At 42.7% G+C, this 17,977-nt stretch overlaps 2 protein-coding genes across 9 annotated transcripts in view; one reads left to right on the top strand and one right to left on the bottom strand.

Annotated features, from left to right (window-relative positions):
* Window positions 1-8,541, top strand: part of Ect2l (epithelial cell transforming 2 like) — a 75,914-nt gene extending 67,373 nt beyond the window's left edge. For all 3 annotated transcript variants that reach the window (XM_045159624.1, XM_045159623.1, XM_045159625.1), the window contains 3 exons: window positions 1,168-1,256; window positions 7,211-7,383; window positions 8,308-8,541. In XM_045159624.1, the coding sequence (XP_045015559.1) occupies window positions 1,168-1,256; window positions 7,211-7,383; window positions 8,308-8,435 (390 nt within the window). In that variant the 3' untranslated portion in view covers window positions 8,436-8,541. The remainder of the gene's footprint in view (window positions 1-1,167; window positions 1,257-7,210; window positions 7,384-8,307) is intronic.
* Window positions 8,542-11,948: 3,407 nt separating this feature from the next.
* Reps1 (RALBP1 associated Eps domain containing 1) overlaps window positions 11,949-17,977 on the bottom strand; it is a 91,863-nt gene continuing 85,834 nt past the window's right edge. For all 6 annotated transcript variants that reach the window (XM_004651163.3, XM_045159363.1, XM_004651164.2 and 3 more), the window contains 5 exons: window positions 17,745-17,930; window positions 16,423-16,518; window positions 15,921-16,069; window positions 14,932-15,037; window positions 11,949-12,211 (listed from right to left, as the gene is read on the bottom strand). In XM_004651163.3, coding sequence (XP_004651220.2) covers window positions 12,143-12,211; window positions 14,932-15,037; window positions 15,921-16,069; window positions 16,423-16,518; window positions 17,745-17,930 — 606 coding nt within the window. In that variant the 3' untranslated portion in view covers window positions 11,949-12,142. The remainder of the gene's footprint in view (window positions 12,212-14,931; window positions 15,038-15,920; window positions 16,070-16,422; window positions 16,519-17,744; window positions 17,931-17,977) is intronic.

Below are 17,977 nucleotides of genomic sequence, written 5' to 3'. Positions count from 1 at the left end.
TTCGCGCAGCCTTAGCCGCCAGCTTGGTGGTGCTGAGATCCGGACCTCTGAGTTGAGAAGCCATGTGTGCACAGTCTGTCATGCAAGAGTCTGTACATGGAGGATGTCTATAAACATTCGGAGGTCCCCAGTTAGCAGCCTGTGCCCTCCGGAATGTCATCTGGTCCCTCTAGTCCTCTACCACCTAAGGATTACACCACACAGATCTCATCTCCCTCTGTAATAATGGGGCTTTGTCATTTGTTCTGTGCACCTCCTCTTTCCTCCTGCACTGGGAAAATGCTATTCACCTTTAGAGATTGAGGTCTCCCTCCCTCCCCAGGCTCTAGTAGGAATTCTGCAGCCCCAGGCTAGCTGGCCGGGCACTCATTGTGATCCACCTACCTAGGAGGGTTAGAGGAGTGAACTGTCCTGATCAGCTTAGCTTTTTTCCCCCTACCCCTACATCTCCAGCTGTTTCTTCCCTGGTATTCCACAGTCCCATGGACATCTCTGCAAAGGTTCAGCCCCAGGAAAAGAGAAGTGTGGTTGGTTGGATGGGCTGCAAAAGTAAGATTCTTGGAACAAATACAGCTTCCATTGTCAATTCTGTAGTCTCTTTTTCTTTTTCTTTTTCTTTTTTTCAAGGTAGGGTCTCACTCTACCTGAGGCTGACCTGGAACTAACTATGTAGTCTCAGGGTGGCCTTGAATTCACAGCAATCCTCCTACCTCTGCCTCCCGAGTTCTGGGATTAAAGGTGTGAGCCACCACACCCAGCTAATTCTGTAGTCTTTAAAGAAAGCCTGTTTTATAAGCAATGAAACCATTCACTTTTTCTTAACTGAATTGTCTAGTCAACAATTACCTGTCTAGTAAACAAAATGTTTCCCCAGTCATGGTATGTAAAATATTTATCTGTTTCTCTGTTTTTTAAAATATTTTTTAAATTTTTATTTATTTGAGCATGACAGACTGAAAAAGAGGCAGAGAGAGAGAGAGAGAGAATGGGTGCGTTAGGGCCTCCAGCCACTGCAAACGAACTCCAGACGCGTGCGCCCCCTTGTGCATCTGGCTAACGTGGGTCCTGGGGAATCGAGCCTCGAACTGCAGTCCTTAGGCTTCACAGGCAAGCGCTTAACTGCTAAGCCATCTCTCCAGCCCTTTTTCTCTGTTTTTGATTTTACAGACTCTATCAGAAGTAAACAGATACCTGATTAGGATCCAAGATGTAGCCCAACTTCATTGCTATAATGAGGAAATAAATTTCTCTTTAAGGTGAGCAATAGTTAACTCCTCTAAGGCTGTGACCTCCCAGGTGCAGGGAACTGTCTCACTCACCTTGTACCCTCACATTTGGTACTGAGCCCAACACACTGTGCCCTCGAGAGGAACCTTTGCTCTATGCTGTCACACACACAGCTCTCTGAGACACTATACAGTACTTGATCATCTTGCTCGGGTTCTTGGTGGCTCTTTAGTAGAACAAGAGAAAATGAATTTTTGTCTGCAAAGACCACAAACTTCATAGGCAAGCTTCTCAAGATAGGTCACTTTCCTATTAATGTCCAAGTGTTGTGAGATCTCACACCAATGATCTGCTCTACTGAGTTGGAAGGGAGAGAGAGGGGAGAGAGAAAAGGGGAAGATCGAGAATATTGATGTTTTTATCAGACAGTTTTGAGGTCAGCACTGAAAATGAGCTCACTACAGCTAGTTTTCCTGGTGCTCGAAGAGATGTAAGAACACAAGATGGAAGATTGCCAATGTCCAGAAATTAGTCTCCTTGTCTCTCCTTCAGAGCATGGACAGACAGGTTTTTCTATATAGGTTCAGACATTAAATGTTTAGGATTTGCTGGCCAAATGGTCGCTGTGGCAATGACCTATCTTTGTTGTTGCAGCATGAAAGTACTACACAAATGATAGAACACAAAGCAAACAATACACTCTTCAAAATATATAAATGAACAGTGGCTGTGTGCAAATAAAACTGTATTTACAAAACAAATAGTTTGCTGATTTCTGCTTTAGAAAATAGTCTAAAATACTTTTTCAGTATTAAGGGCAAAGATAAATGACTCAATACACAGCAACAGCAACCAAAATGAGGGGAATTAGTTTTTTTTTCAAAAAAATTTTATTAACTTCATTTCAGAGAGGGAGAGGGAGAGAGAGCATGGCCATGCCAGGGCCTTCGGCTGCTGTAAATGAACTCCAGATGCATGTGCTACCTTGTGCACCTGGCTTACATGGGTCCTGGAGAATTGAACTTGGGTCCTTTGGCTTCACAGGCAAACGCCATAACCTCTAAGCCATTTCTCCAGCCCAGGAATTAGCTCTTTTAATTTGTCCAAGTATGATTAACCCAGCGTTTCCAAGGGCAAAGACAGTGGGGCCGATGGAAGGAATCACTTCCTTCACCTCATGGTCTCTTCTTTCGCATTGACCGAGTGTTTTTGTTTTCTTTGGTTGTATTGCTTTGGTTAGTGACACGAGTTAAGAGCTACATGGTGGAAAGAAGCTGACGTCTAAAGCCAGCAATTCTAACCATGTTCCAGTGCTGGGTTACTTATCCTTCATGTTTCTTCTCAACACTCTTCCTTTCTTCTTGTGACTACTGGCAACACATTCCCTCAATACTGGTCCATCAGAGAAATTACTCCCCCATCATGTTTGAAGGAAAGATGTTTTAGCTGGAGAAAATTCTGGTTGCTGGGTTTCTTTAATACTTTTTTTTTTTTTTTGGTTTTTTGAGGCAAGGTCTCACTCTAGTCCAGGCTGACCTGGAATTAACTATGTAGTCTCAGGGTGGCCTCGAACTCATGGTGATCCTCCTACCTCTGCCTCCCGAGTGCTGGGATTAAAGGCGTGCGCTATCACGCCTGGCTCTTTAATACTTTTGCTTCCCTCTTTTCTTGCTTGAATGGCTCTGTTAGAAATGACCAACAAATGTAATTCTTACCCTTTCCTACTGTAAGTTCTTTCAAGATAGTCTTTGATTTTTCTAGTTAGAGAACATAGTGCCATAATATATTTTTGATGTTTATATCCTCTGAACTTCCTGCACCAGCGGACTCTAGCTCTGAACTGACTCTTTTTTTTTTCTGTTTGTTTTTGTTTTTCAAGGTGGTGTCTCCCTTTAGCTCTGGCTGACTTGTAATGCACTATGTAGCCTCAGGATGGCCTCGAACTCACATTGATCCTCCTAACTCTGCCTCCCCAGTGCTGAAATTAAAGGCGTGCGCCACCACACCTGGCCCTGAATTGACTCTTGAGTGACTCCAAAAGGTCAGGGGCTCCATCCCTCAGTGTGTGTGAAGAGGGGAGGAAAGCAGTTTGATTCAGGTGGGCTCACAGTAGCCTGACATCTTGTCGTCTGTTCATTCCTTTATAGAAATAGGTAGCTCTCGCCTTCCTGTCTCTTGGGCTTGCTAATAACAACAAAGTCCTTCTAGAATAGTTAAGAATTGACTCTATAGCAGCTGCTTACCATTTTACTGAGTCATATTTATAAATATGCAAACACAAAATTCGGGGGGGGGGAAGCCCTTTCTTTGGAATTAAAAAATTTTTTTTTAAATTTTTTATTTATTTGCAAGTGACAGGCAGAGAGAGAAAGAGGCAGATAGAGCATGTGCACACCAGGGCCTCCTGGCGCTGCAAATGAACCCGACACGTGTACCCCCTTGTGCATCTAGCTAGCGTGGGTCCTGGGGAATGGAGCAGAACTGGGGTCCTTAGGCTTCACGGGCAAGCCCTGAAACACTAAGCCATCTCTCCAGCCCTAGAGTTGCTTTTGAGTGAGATCAAAGGCAGCATTTTGAAATACCAGTAGGACCCGTTGTTATCACTTCGGCTGACCCTTTATTTCAATATTAAAGGAGAAAGTATTTGCTTTCGGATATTTAGAGGTACTGATAAAAGCTCAAAAAGCTCAGTGTCTTTTGTCTATAGATGGAGATTGTAGAAATGTGCTTTGGGAGGGACTAATTAAGGAAATAGCTTTTGACCAGCATTTTTCTAGATGCAAACGAGACAAAAGGTCTTCGGGTGTGTCTGTTCCTTATCCACTTCCACTGTTCCCAGATTTCAAGGAGTCTTGTCATGGTTTGCATAGACAACGCCCTCTCATAGGCTCTTGTGTTGGAACACTCGGTCCCCAGCTGGGGGCGCTGTTTGGGAAGGGTGAGAGGATTTTAGAAGGCCGAACCTCGCTGGAGGAAGTGAGTCATGCAAAGGGGGTGTGTGGGGATGACAAGGCCTCGAGGTTTTATAGCCGGCTCCACTTCCTGCTCAACTCGCTGCTTCCTGACTTCCTGGGTACAGTGTGACCAGGTGGCCTACTCCTGCGGCCTTCCCCACCACGTTGGGAGGTACCTCCTGCAAGCACCTCCTTCCTTAAGCTGCTGCTGCTCAGGTCACAGTGGTAACAATCCAAGCCTCAAATGACCACACCCAACTGAGTGCTGCTGAGCCTTCATTCAATGGGCCAGGCTGGCCCAAGTGAGTCGCAGATGGAATTCTTTCATTTACATTGACTCCGAGCTGCCCACTCCACACAGGAAAAGCTGAGCATTGATTTACCAAAGCAAGCCCCCATCTCAATCCCACCTCTTCAAAGCACCCAGTAAGCATATCCACTTTAAACATTTTTCTAAATTTGCACGACAGGAAAAACAATTGTTCTTACCAGTGATGTGGCAACAAATACATCCCACTTCCCAAAAGGAAGAAGGGTAGGATTCTTTTGTCTACTGAGGGCTGCCTTTTACCACAGACATATAGCTGATCTACAGACCTAAACTGCAGCCCATGCCCTTCCCCTTTCCTCCCGCCCTCATCTCTAGTTCTGCCCACTATTCTGATATCCCATCAACTCGATCTAAAGGATTGTCTTGCAAAATATCAGTGAATGTTAAGCATTCCGTTCCTTCTAGCGTGAACCATAATCATATAGGAAGGAAATGTTCAAAAGGAAAAGCCAGCTCTCCTAGCTGGGTGACACCCAAAGCCCTGAACGTGAACATAACACTCCCTGAAACTTAATCACCCTAACGCAGTCCTCTGCCAAGTTCCCAGCTGTGGCTAGAACTAGCCTGACTGAAGTGCCTCACTTCTCAAAGTGGGACTGGCTTGTGGGCCTCAGAACCAGCAGAATTAGTCCCAGGAGGCAGAATGTCCATTTATCAAAATCTCCAGATAATTCATAGTGCAGCATATATAAAGTCAGCCTTTATAAAGTAAATTATAAATATGTAATGTCGCAGGCTTCATGGATGGCAATCTGGAGTTCTTTGATAGAAATAAGCCATCTGACTAATCAATTCTGATCTTGCAAATCCATTTGATAGAAGAAACAGCATGTGTAACGAACTGGTTTGCGGCTGTATAACTATAATGCACTGGCTGTGGAGGACCAATCAGAATGCAGAGGGCAGCCGAACCCCTACATGAAGCAATGCCCACCCACAGTGCAAACACCGAGTCTGTTCACACTATGAAGCATTATTCAGAAATTCAAAAGAATCATAGCAATAGCTTGAAATTGTTCCCATCTCTGACAGGCAACAGAGCAGGGAGCTCAGCACTTTCATAACAAATGAGTACAACCTGAGCAAGAGCATGAGATGGAAGGGTGTGATTGTTAGGTTGGGAGCTTGAGGACCCCAATAAATGGAGAGCCAAGCCCAATAAAACGATGGAGGGCAACTAACTTAAACCCACAGAACTAAGACCAGCATTGCTTAATGTTCTGTAAAATGCTGTGTTCTACATGTGTGCAGCGGACTCTTTAGGGAGAAGCCGAGTGCTTCCTCTCCACAGGCAAGGCACCTCTGACAGATTAAAGCCCAACTCCACCACGCTCTGAACCAAAGAGGTTACGGGGCTTCCTTGCAGAACACCGATGAGGGGTTACTTACAGGAGCACGGAGACCCCCAGGTCAGCCATAGCACCCAGAAGTCTCCTTCCAATGTGGATGATGACCTCTGTATACATGTGCCGGTGACACTCCTGTCCCTTCATTTTCCATGCTACACACTCTGTCTGCCTGAGGCCAAAAGACCTCCTACATCGCTGTACATAGCTGGCGGAGGCGCACCCAAGACCGCAAGTGACGGTCTGAAGATGCGATCTCCAGAGTGTCTCATGCACTCTTGCAGCTGATAGATGGTAACAGCCTGCTCACACAACAGCATGGATAATTTCAAAATGGAGATGGTGAAGATCAGAACAGGCAAGCAATTCCCCAGAGCAAACATCAGATGCCTGCCTGACTCATTAGAGTATCTTTCTAAGGGCTGCTCAGATGGTTCTAAGAGAAAAGAATTGTGTTCTATGAAAACACTTGGCTGGGCTGGAGAGATGGTTTAGCAATTCAGATGCTTGCTGGCAAGCCAAAGGACCCAGGTTTGATTCCCCAGTACCCACTATAAAGCCAAATGCAAGGTGGCGCATGCATTTGTAGTTCATTTGCAGTGGTTGGAGGCCCTGGCATGCCCATTCTGTCTGATTGGGAATAAAAAAAAGAAAATTCGGCTTTCATCCCAGCCATTCCTGAGGTACTGAGGACACACGGGACATAGGAAGTAGGCTAGTTGTCCCCCAGAGTTCCCCCTGAAGCATTAGTTAGTTGGTGCTGTATGAATGTTTACACAATATATAACCTCACTGCAGCCCAGTGAAACCCTCTAATGGCCTGGCCACACCAAATTTTGCTCCTTCACAAATATGCTACACTTGACCATTGTAGCTACCTCAGGGACAATGAAGAACCAGTAGTCAGATGCTCCTTTCCCATGCTTTTTATGTTTTGCCACACCAGTTCTCCAAGTTTTCTTTACTTAACCTGTTATTCTTAAAACAAACAAATAAACAAACATTGTGCTTAAGTGGCCCTAATACATCTCAGTGCAAAATATGGAACCTGTCCAAAGTCCAAAAACCACAGCCATAGTGTGACTCATTTCATAAAGTTGGGAAAGTATAATGGTCTCTTGTTCCACATTGATTATGAACTGCTTGTCCAGTGGATGAGATCAAATAGGTCCATCAGGTTTGTTGATGGCCCACAGTATTGGTCTGAGGCCCAGGAAAACCTTACTGCTGGCTGCAGGAGCCATTCAAAAGGTCTGTCATAGCTAAAGTCTTAACCACTGGCTTGCTAATCTAAAGACAGTTAATTAGCAAAACACGTGCATAAAAACTGTTCCTTCTCCACTTTGACACAGGGTCTATGAACACATCTGTGACCTCAGCCTCCTCCTCCTCAATGACGTCCTGCTAATTGCCCATCGAGACACATCCCACACTCCATTTGAAAGAACTACAAAGACAACCCGCCGGTTCACTGCTTCGCTGCTCCTGCCTAGGCTACTCGTAGAAGACATTCCAGACTCCAAGTGTAGGTAGTTTTCAAGAGACTTCAAAAGCTGTGCTGTATCAAACTCACTAACTATTAAAGTCTGACAACAAGAAAAAACTGGAATATTTTGCCAGTTTACAAATAATTATCCAAATACCAAGATTTCATTAAACATCTGCCTCTGAGATAGTACAAGAAAAGGAATTATCAGGTTATCACATACACCCTTACCAACCAGAAACCAGATTTTATTTTATTACTATTATTTTTTTTTTTTTTCAAGGTAGGCTCTTACTCTGGCCTAGGCTGACTTGGAACTCACTATGTAGTCTCAGGGTGGCCTCGGACCCACGACGAACCTCCTACCTCTGCCACCTGAGTGCTGGGATAAAGGCAAGCACCGCCACACTCAGCAGAAACCAGATTTTGAAACCGCAACCCTCACATCATCAGGAGCGCTCTGCGGCAGTCTGAGCTCTGGGGTGGACGAGCTCACACTGTGTGCAGACACTGAGAGGGTCTGAGGTGGCCTGTCACTGGTGCCCAGGCCTGCTTCTCAGTGCTTCTACAATAACCGTTAACCAGGGTTTTTAAAACCACATTTTACTTGCTCTGAATCCTTATTTTCAGGTTTCAAAAAATTCTATAGGGCTGGAGGGATGGCTTAGCAGTTTAGGCGTTTGCCTGCAAAGCCAAAGGACGCACGTTTGACTCCCCAGCACCCGCGTTAGCCAGATGCACAAGGAGGTGTATGCATTTGGAATTCACCTGCAGTGGCTGGAAGCATTGGCACATCCATTCTCTCTCTCTCTCTCTGTCAAGTAAATAAATAAATAAAAATAGAATATTAAATAAAAATTTCTATAATAATTGTTGGGCAACTCTTGAATTTGAAATTTTTTTTCTTTTGATTGTTGCCTATTACAATGAATGATTTTGCATTTAACCTCCAATGTTTTACAGACGTCAAGAATGCATTTATTCTTCATGGCCCAACACGTGAGTGGATTTGTGCCACTGAGGTGGAGGATGAAAAATTCGCATGGTTGTCAGTACTCCACAACACTATCAGAAGCAGTATGGAGAAGTGAGACTACACTTGACAAAAATGCCGGGGGAAATGCCGGAATCAGTTCCAGAACGCCCAGTAGCAGCAAAATGGTTCTCTCTCACGGATGACAAGAGGAAGGATGCGTTGGGGTGAAAAAGTTTCTTCTAGCTTTTAAATGATGATAAAGTTAGGTAGAATGTATAATAATGAATCCAAAATGTTGAAGGTCTTTTGTTCACTATTGCCAATGGACAATATTATTTAAGATAATCTGATACAGTAAGAGAGCAACTGTTTTCTATAGATTAAAAATAATTATGGAAAAACAAGACCAGACTGAAACATGGAACATCAGTGAGCATCATAGAAAAATCTGTTTGCAATTTACCAATCAGACTGAGAATTTCTACTAAATAATAACATTTTTTTTTGTTTGTTTGTTTTTCAAGGTAGGGTTTCACTCTGACCCAGGCTGACCTGGAATTCACTATGTGGTCTCAGGGTGGCCTTGAACCCATGGCGATCCTCCTACCTCTGCCTCCCAAGTGCTTGGATTAAAGGTGTGCGCCACCACGTCCAGCAGCATATTTTAAAAGTAGGTATAAAGTATATAATGCAGATTCTTAAATACTTGTCACACAATCCTTAATCTGAATGTATTCTTTCAACACCATTAAAAAGCTTTTGGGGGGCTGGAGAGATGGCTTAGTGGTTAAGGCATTTGCCATGTTCAATTCTCCAGGTCCCACATAAGCCACACACACACACAAACTTGCAAATTCGCACACATGCAAAAGGAGGCGCATGTGTCTGGAGTTTGAGTGTGGTGGCTGGAGGCTCTGGTGCAACAATTCCTTCCCTGTCTCTCTCCTGAATTTTTTTTAAAAAAGCTTTTTTTTTTTTGGTTTTTCAAGGTGGGGTCTCACTCTAGCCCAGGCTGACCTGGAATACACTATGGAGTCTCAGAGTGGCCTCGAACTCATGGCGATCCTCCTACCTCTGCCTCCCGAGTGCTGGGATTAAAGGTGGTGCGCCACCACGCCCAGCTTTTTAAATAATTCTTAAAGACATTTTTCCTGAAAAGACCAGTAGGAAGAAAATTCCAACTTTTTCTTTTTAGAAACCAGTTTTTTAGGGGGGGCTAGAAAGATGGCTTAGCAGTTAAGCTGAAGGACCCAGGCTTGATTCTTCAGGTCCCACATAAGCCAGATGCACAAGGTGGCACATGTGTCTGGAGTTTGTTTGCACAGGCTAGAGGCCCTGATGTGTCCATTCTTTCTCTTTCTCTCCCCCGTCTGTCGCAAATAAAAATAAAAAGTCAGGCATGGTGATGCATTTTAATCCCAGCACTCGGGAGGCCGAGGTAGGAGGATCACCATGAGTTCAAGGCCATCCTAAGACTACATAGTGAATTCCAGGTCAGCTTGGGCTAGAGTGAGACCCTACCTCAAAAAAACAAAAAATAAAATAAAATAAAATAAATACATAAATAAAAATGTATACCTTAAATTCTAAATTTCTGTATTTTTCTCTACTTATTTGAAAGGGAATGTGAATATGGACACACCAGGCCTTTTGCTACTGCCAATGAACTAATTCCAGCATCATGCACTGCTCTGTATCTGGCTTTATGTGGACACGGGGGAATCAAATCTGGGTAGCAGGCTTTGTAAGCAAGTGCCTCTAACCACCAAGTCATCTCTCTAGCCCCAAATTCCAACTTTCAAAAAACAAAAATAAATGGAAATATATTTATTTATATAGGCAAGATTTGCTTATAAAGAAAATTAGCTGAATAAAAATGAATAAATCATTTTTACCTAATGATGAAAGTTACGTATGAACTATTGGGTTATCGGTTTTCTTTTTGCCTCATGATGTTAAGGTAATGAAATCTACTGGTACAGTCTAGGATGTAAACTCGGGATAGTTAAACATCTTTTGATAATGAAACTACAAATTCCTTCTAATTCTTAAAAGCTCAAATTCTGGTTGAAACCTAGAAAAGTGAAAACATTGCTATTTTATCAGTGTAAGATCACACTTCTTTTTTTTGTTTGTTTATTTTTGTGAGGTAGGGTCTCACTCTAACCCAGGCTGACCTGGAGTTCACTCTGTAGTCTCACGGTGGCCTTGAAGTCACGGCGATCCTCCTACCTCTGCCTCCTGAGTGCCGGGTTTAAAGGGGTGCGCCACCACAACTGGCTTAAAATCACACTTGTTATGATCTATCCATACACTTTAACATCTACCCACTTTTAACAGGATTATATGCTGTTAGTAACGAATGCAAATTTATAAATGTTATCCAAATTCATTTGTTACATAACATAAAATAAATCCAGAGACAGTATATTATTTTAGTGAGGACATATTCTAGAAACTCTTGTTCTACACTAAAAACTTGTATATGTAGAAAAGAATAAATGATACGAGAGTTGTAAACCAAAAATCTTATATAACTTATGCCAATTTCTTCTGAGAACTGGTATTGCTAAAAATACAAGGCTGAAAATCCTCTTTGTAAAGGTTGTCACAAAGTTAGGCACATCAACCACGCAAAAAGCAGTGGTGTTTTCAAGAAGAAAACGCTTCCTCTACTGACAAGGTGCTGTCTTACTTGTCCTTCAAAGTGAAGAGACCATTAAGAAACACCTGTCACCTGGGTGTGGTGGCACACGCCTTTAAACCCGGCACTCAGGAGGCAGAGATTGGAGGATCGCCGTGAGTTCAAGGCCACCCTGAGACTACAGAGTGAACTCCAGGTCAGCTTAGGCTAGAGTGAGACCCTACCTCAAAACAACAACAACAAAACAAAAAACCAAGCAAAGAAAGAAAGAAAACACCCATGTAACATATTTGGGGCTGAAGAGATGGCTTAGCAGATGGCCAGCAAAGCTAAAGGACCCAGGTTTGATTCCCCACTATCCATGTAAAGCCAGATGCACATGGTGGTGTATGCTTCTGGAATTTGTTTGCAGGGGCTAGAGGTCCTTGTGAACCCATTTTCTCTCTGTATCTGCCTCTCTCTCATAAATAAATTAATTAATAAATGAAATGAAAGACCTGTCTTCCCCAGTTAGTTAAAAAATCTATGCAGCCTGCCAAATTAAAATCTCATACAAAAAGTTCTATGACTCTGGTGAAACTACGATTCAACTCTGAGAAGGAAAATACATAGCCTGGCCCCAAACAGATATTGAAATCACTTAAAGTTTAATTGGATTCCTGAAGAATGCTGGCAGAGACAGCTTCGGGTGAAAACTGTCTGCCCAGGTTTTAAAATCAAATACTGAATAGGAAACTTATTTCAAAGCTTTTTATAGAATATAGTCTGGGTAAAATATTAATCTCAAAAGAAAGAAAGTTGGGAGTCTGATTTGTTTTCCATTTGCAAAGATTTCCAAGTCTATGCTTGAGAAGCCCACATCGTCACTCAAATTCCCATGCAGCCTGAACACGTGAATACCAACGTGAACTGATAACCTGTGCTGTGATGCTGAGCAACAGGAAGGAAGAGGATGGTGACACATATGAGGTCCCTCCAGAAAAGTCCTCTTGACCCTTTTATTGTTGAAATTAAAAAATAAAAGATACTTAAATACAATGGTGAACATATAGGGAAAAAAACAGAACCATAAAATTTAATGTTCAATTAAGCAGTGAGCTGAATGTTTGGGTCTCCAAATTGGCTTTGAACCCAAAACCACTTAAAAATGAGTATGTTCACAGTTAACGGCAATTGGCTTATAGGTGAGAGAATGGTCGAAGTTGTTCCAGTTGAACTTCCAGGGAAATTCTCTCCTCAAGAACATCCTGAAAAAAAAATACAAAGTCTAAGTTACATTTTAGAGTTCAGATATGTATACTTTGTTTTCTTTCTTGGTAAGGAGGGAGAGAGACTGAATGGGAATGGAGTTGCCAGGGTCTCCTGTCACTGTAAACGAACTCCAGACACGTGCCACTTTGTGCATCTGGATTTACATGGGTGCTGGGGAACTAAACCCAAGCTATTAAATTAAACAAGTTTTTCTTCAAGAAAGCAATTATATTTGTCAGTAAGATTTCATATTGTAAAAGTACACTGCACTTCAGATAAGCAATATGTTTGTACATTTATAATATGAACATATGACTCTAGTAATTTAAATTCTTTTCTGATCATATAACCCAAGTAATAACATGCTTGTAGAGTAATTATTAGAAAAGTGAGCATTTAAGCCGGGCGTGGTGGCACACACCTTTAATCCCAGCACTCAGGGAGGCAGAAGTAGGAGGATCTCCATGAGCTCAAGGCCACCCTGAGACTACATTGTGAATTCCAGGTCAGCCTGATCTAGAGTGAAACCCTACCTTGAAAAACAAAACAAAACAAAACAAAACAAAAACAAAACAGAAAAATGAGCATTTACAATGATGCGGAATTTTGTATAAAGCCTATCCCCTTAGTTGGCCTGCAGATGAATTTGTGAGCATAGATTCTTTCCTTGAGTGATGACAAAATAACTCCTGGACCTCATTTTTTTTTTTTTTTTTTAATTTGTTTGAGAGCGACAGACACAGAGAGAAAGACAGATAGAGGGAGAGAGAGAGAATGGGCGCACCAGGGCTTCCAGCCTCTGTTGACAAACTCCAGATGCATGTGCCCCCTTGTGCATCTGGCTAACGTGGGACCTGGGGAACCGAGTCTTGAACCGGGGTCCTTAGGCTTCACAGGCAAGCGCTTAACCGCTAAGCCATCTCTCCAGCCCTGGACCTCATTTTGAATTTCAGTTCCATAAGTTAAAAAAAAAAATTACTTTGCATTCAGTATCTTTAGCCACTGTTGATCTTAGGGATCTTTTGGTAGCCATGAAATCCCAGTTATTTTGTTTTTCCTCTATCATGCTGATGGAATCTTATTTTATTTAGAACAACCTTGTCCTATTTGATACTTTATTTGCAAGTTTCTGTTCTCTGAGGTAAGAAGAAAATTTATCTTCACAGTAGGTCCTATGTATCTGTTTCTAATGCATTTCCTAGTTCTTCAGAAAAGCACACATCAACAAAAGTTCCATTTTCAAGGTATGGGGCAAGGCAAACTTGCCCTTAAATTTTACATTCTTCCCTTGCGATAGACCAAATTCATAATCACGTAACACTGTAAGTACTTGCTTTGGTCACTGAGTTCTACAAGGGTGTCCGTCACTCAGAAGGCATACTTCGCAAATGTCTCATACATGCTGGGTTTGGAAGTAGAAAACAAGGTGGCCATTACTTATCTCAGGCAGTCCTTGCTTACATATGATGTGCACATATTAATGCAACCCTCCTTCTATTGTCTCGAAACTGTTTGGTGGGGTCAAACATAAATTATGTGGCCATCCTACACAGAGGCAAATATTAATGACCCACCACGAGTTGAGTTTATAGCAGACAACAAAATGATGTTGTCACAGTAACTGCAGGACAGTGGACTACATGATGAGGGATGACAATTGAGTGCTACAGGAATATAGCTGCATTCATTTTGCATTTTCATGGTTTTTTCCTTTTGCTTTGTTCTGTAATATTGTTTTTCAAAGTGAGAGCAACAGTAGTACAATGTCACCTCCATCATTTGAAAGATGACTCCAAATTCAGAATTCCCGGGGCCTACCCCAGACCCACTATATCCCACCCTATCCATGTATACACAGTATGATCTGTGTGAGAGCTGCTGGCTCATAGATGAGGGCTTAATGTGGGCAATTTATGGTGATTCTGGGTATAATATCTATATTATACCCAGGATTAAAATAAACCATGCTTGATAGTGGGAAGACAAATGAATTCTTCTCAAGTATTAGATGACAGTGAATATTCTGTATAGAAACACTGTTTACTGAGGGATACGGTGGGGGCAGGGTCTGCATGTAGCCCAGCTGGCCTGGAGCTCACTATGTAGAACAAGCTGGCCCCATGTTTGTGGCAGTGTGCGTCATCACATCGGCTCTGGAAACACCAGTCTCTTAGACTGTTCCCACTTTGTCTTTTTTAGAGCGGTTTAACTTCCTATGTCTGAATCCTGGTTATCTGAGTGTGTGGAGCCTTGATGTGCTCTGAGATACCTGAGGTTACACCATTTCTTCATGAAAAAATAGTATTGCCTTACATATGCACGATAAGGCAATGTGAATCCAAATTTGGCTTTAAATAGCTCCATTAGGTACTAAAAGACTCCATGGCTTACACAACAGGTCAGATCCATATTTCTCTTGCTATGAGGAAAATTTCTGAAGGGTAAAAGTTGCTGGATCTCCAACTGCCTTTGAAATTGCTCTGTATTCATGAATTTCTCAAATAAGGATGTAAAAAGTAATGTACAGGCTGAGAAGATGGTTTAGCAGTTAACAGTGCTTGCTTGCACAGCCCGCTGGCCCAGGTTCAATTCCCAAGCCATTCATTTCTGAACACAGAAAGAGGTGCGAGTGTCCAGCATTCATTTGCAACAGAAAGAGGTCCTGGTGTCTCCCCTGGATACGTAGACATCAAAGAACGAAAGAAAACTACTTTACCTTTAATTGCTGTTGCAATTCACTATTTAATCTGGCCAAAACAGTGTTGGTCTCCTTATTGCGTCTAATTGATGCCTGAATAGCTTTTTTATCTTTCCCAACAGATCTGAGAAAATAAACGGACAAAAAGAATCATGACTTTCAATTCTTTAAATTCTCATTTTTTTTTTCCTGATCTATTTCTAAGCATGAAGGGAGAGGGAACTTCTATTCCTACCGGCAGAGTCCAATTTGCTGTTTCTATGGTCAGTTGGGAGAACATAAGCTCCAAGAACCCAACTTACTGTTGTCGGCAGCTTTTCTGTAGAGCCACCTAGGTTTAAGGTTACAACCCACAGCAAGTACTTGTAGGCTTGTTTTTTTTTTTTTTAAATAAATAACAAAAGTAATGAATATTGTAGATAATCCAGCTTCTGTTGCATATTTTGGTTTTTAAATTCTCTTTTCCCTTCTATCTTTTCATAAAAATGCAAAAGCCATTCTTAACTTGTACAAGTCATACACAAATAGATCATGGGCTGGATCTGGGCAAGGCCTGGTTTAGAACAACCATAGAAATGGATAGTTTGATTACCACTCAATCTTTTCTTCTAATTATTTATTTATCTGAAGGAAAGAAAGAATATATGAATGGTGACCCAGGGCCTCTAGCCACTGTAAATGAACTACAGACACATATGCCACTTTGTATATCTGGCTTTATGTGGGTCCTGGAGAATCGAACTTGGGTCCTTTGGCTTTGCAGGCAAGTGCTTTAACCACTAAGGCATCTCTCCAGCCCATCACTCTCAATCTTTAAAATACCAGTCCTGTAGTTTACAACAGGGGTAAAAAATAGAATTGGAACTGAACTTAAAAAGGGTAAAAAGTGGAGGAAACAGTCTACCTACTCAGAAACAAGAGCTCTAAGAACCGCTGCTCAACTATGTGACTGGTCACCTCCCTGGTCTGGCATTTGCAGCGCTGCTTTCTGCTGGAGCTGTGATTACCTGGGAATGGAAGGCTGGGACGCAAGCACAGCAGCCAAGACCCCTGTCTTCTGCGCATGGTCATCAGCGTCTGGCCTTAGTTCATCTTCTGATTTCAATCTTCTTCGAACAGGTTTAGGAGGTGGAGCAAGAGGTGTTGTGCCTTTGCTCTGAAAGATAAGAATTCCAGTAAAATGAGCATTCTTGAAGATGCTTTTGGCTAGTTAGCATTTTGCCAACACCAACTGCTGTCTTTAAGCCACTTGCTTCTAGAACATGAAGTTGCTTGTCCTATTTTAAAACAATTTATGTATCTATGGCAACAGTTGGAGTCTAACAGAAAAGGATGTTCCTTGCTATGCTGTCCAGGCTGGCCTTGAACTTGTGACCCTTTGGCCTTAGCCTCCTTAGGGCTGGGATTAAAGGTGTATACAACACACCTGGCTTAGTTGACTATTTCTAACAATAATCTCAATAATTCTTTTTGTACACCACACTGTCTGAATTATAAAATGTTGCATACCACATTGGCAGGAGCACTAGCAGCTGTCTTTTCTTCAATTTTACTCTCTGTTTTGGCAACTCGAAGAGAGCTTGTGGGATCAGTAGCTTTCTCAACCTAGGGATGAATATATTATCACTATTAGCTATATATAAGTGATGTATAGGGCACAGAATATATTTTTTTAATTATTTATTTATTTATTTGAGAGCGACAGACACAGAGAGAAAGACAGATAGAGGGAGAGAGAGAATGGGCACGCCAGGGCTTCCAGCCTCTGCAAACGAACTCCAGACGCGTGCGCCCCCTTAGGGCACAGAATATTTAACAGAGTAAAGTGTTAAAAAAAAATCCTGACAAGAAAATCTGAGGTGAAGATAAAAGGAACTTGAAATCCCCTTATTAATGTTTTCCTCTAGTCCTGAAGGTAGAAGAGAATGGGGATGGTGACAGATTCCAGAGCACAAGAAGGAGGGTAGGGATGCAGCCACTATGCCCAACCTCTTGGTGGTTCTAGGAAGCCCTTGTGGTTGGGGAGAATACATCCACCTAGGGACATGAGTACCAGTACTCTTGGGCATACCTGCCCTTGTCCTCAAGCTCACCACTGCCTTTGTTGTTGTTCTTTGAGGTAAGGTTTCGTTCTAGCCCAACCTGATCTGGAATTTACTATGTAGTCTCAGGCTGGCTTTGAACTCACGGCAATCTTCCTACCTCTGCCTCCCAAGTGCTGGAATTAAAGGCGTGTGCCACTACACCCAGCTACCACTGCCTTTGTAAGTGCAGCGCACCCCCTAAAAGCCAGGCAAAGTTAGTGAGGTTTGCCAGTAAGAACTTCCCCGTGGGTCAAATCTATAAATTGTTACATAGGTTACGACAGTCTAAGAAAGAGGATATTTGCATCTGCTAAAGAGGCTCACATGGGCTGCAGTGAGACTTCACAACTCCTCTTGTCCCTCAACCCCACACCTACAATTGATGACTGAAGCACCTGCAATACCTACGGTCTATGCTACAGAGTCTCCCCAGACTACAAAGCAGATGCTGCGCACGGCTGTATGAGTTGGGACCAGCTAGCTGCACGCGTCTCTAATGGACACCTTGATTCTTACTGTTTCTTAGAAGCACTGTGTGCGCTGCAGCCAGTGGGTGTTGGAGACCAAGAAAACTGCTGGGAAGCATTGGCTCAGGGAATACAAATTCTCCGAGAGGAGCAGCAGGGGCTTTTCTGGCTGCAGTCTCTGCTTTAGCCCGTCATTTCAAGAGCTCCCATTGACAGAAGGCTTCAGGAGCATGGCATGGGAAGAGATGGCAACAAATGAGCTAGACCCCTGAAAACTGACCGGCAAGGCCTCTGGATGTTTCTCGGCTTCATCATCTTGTTCTTCAGTTACATTTGATGCAGCCAATACTTCAAACTGGCTGAAATCTGCAAAATTTGGTTGCTCTGGTATCTGCTGAGGTGAGGTACTAGTGTGAGTTATTAGGCCTTCGGCATCCACTGGGCGGTGCGCAGAGGAACCAGGCGCCTGTACAACAGGTCAGGACAGAGGAACAATTGTTTTATCAGCATCGC

Source organism: Jaculus jaculus, chromosome 9, assembly GCF_020740685.1.
Source record: "Jaculus jaculus isolate mJacJac1 chromosome 9, mJacJac1.mat.Y.cur, whole genome shotgun sequence".
NCBI lineage: Eukaryota > Metazoa > Chordata > Mammalia > Rodentia > Dipodidae > Jaculus > Jaculus jaculus.
Note: the sequence above shows the minus strand (reverse complement) of the source record. Positions and strands in the feature narration are given on the sequence as shown.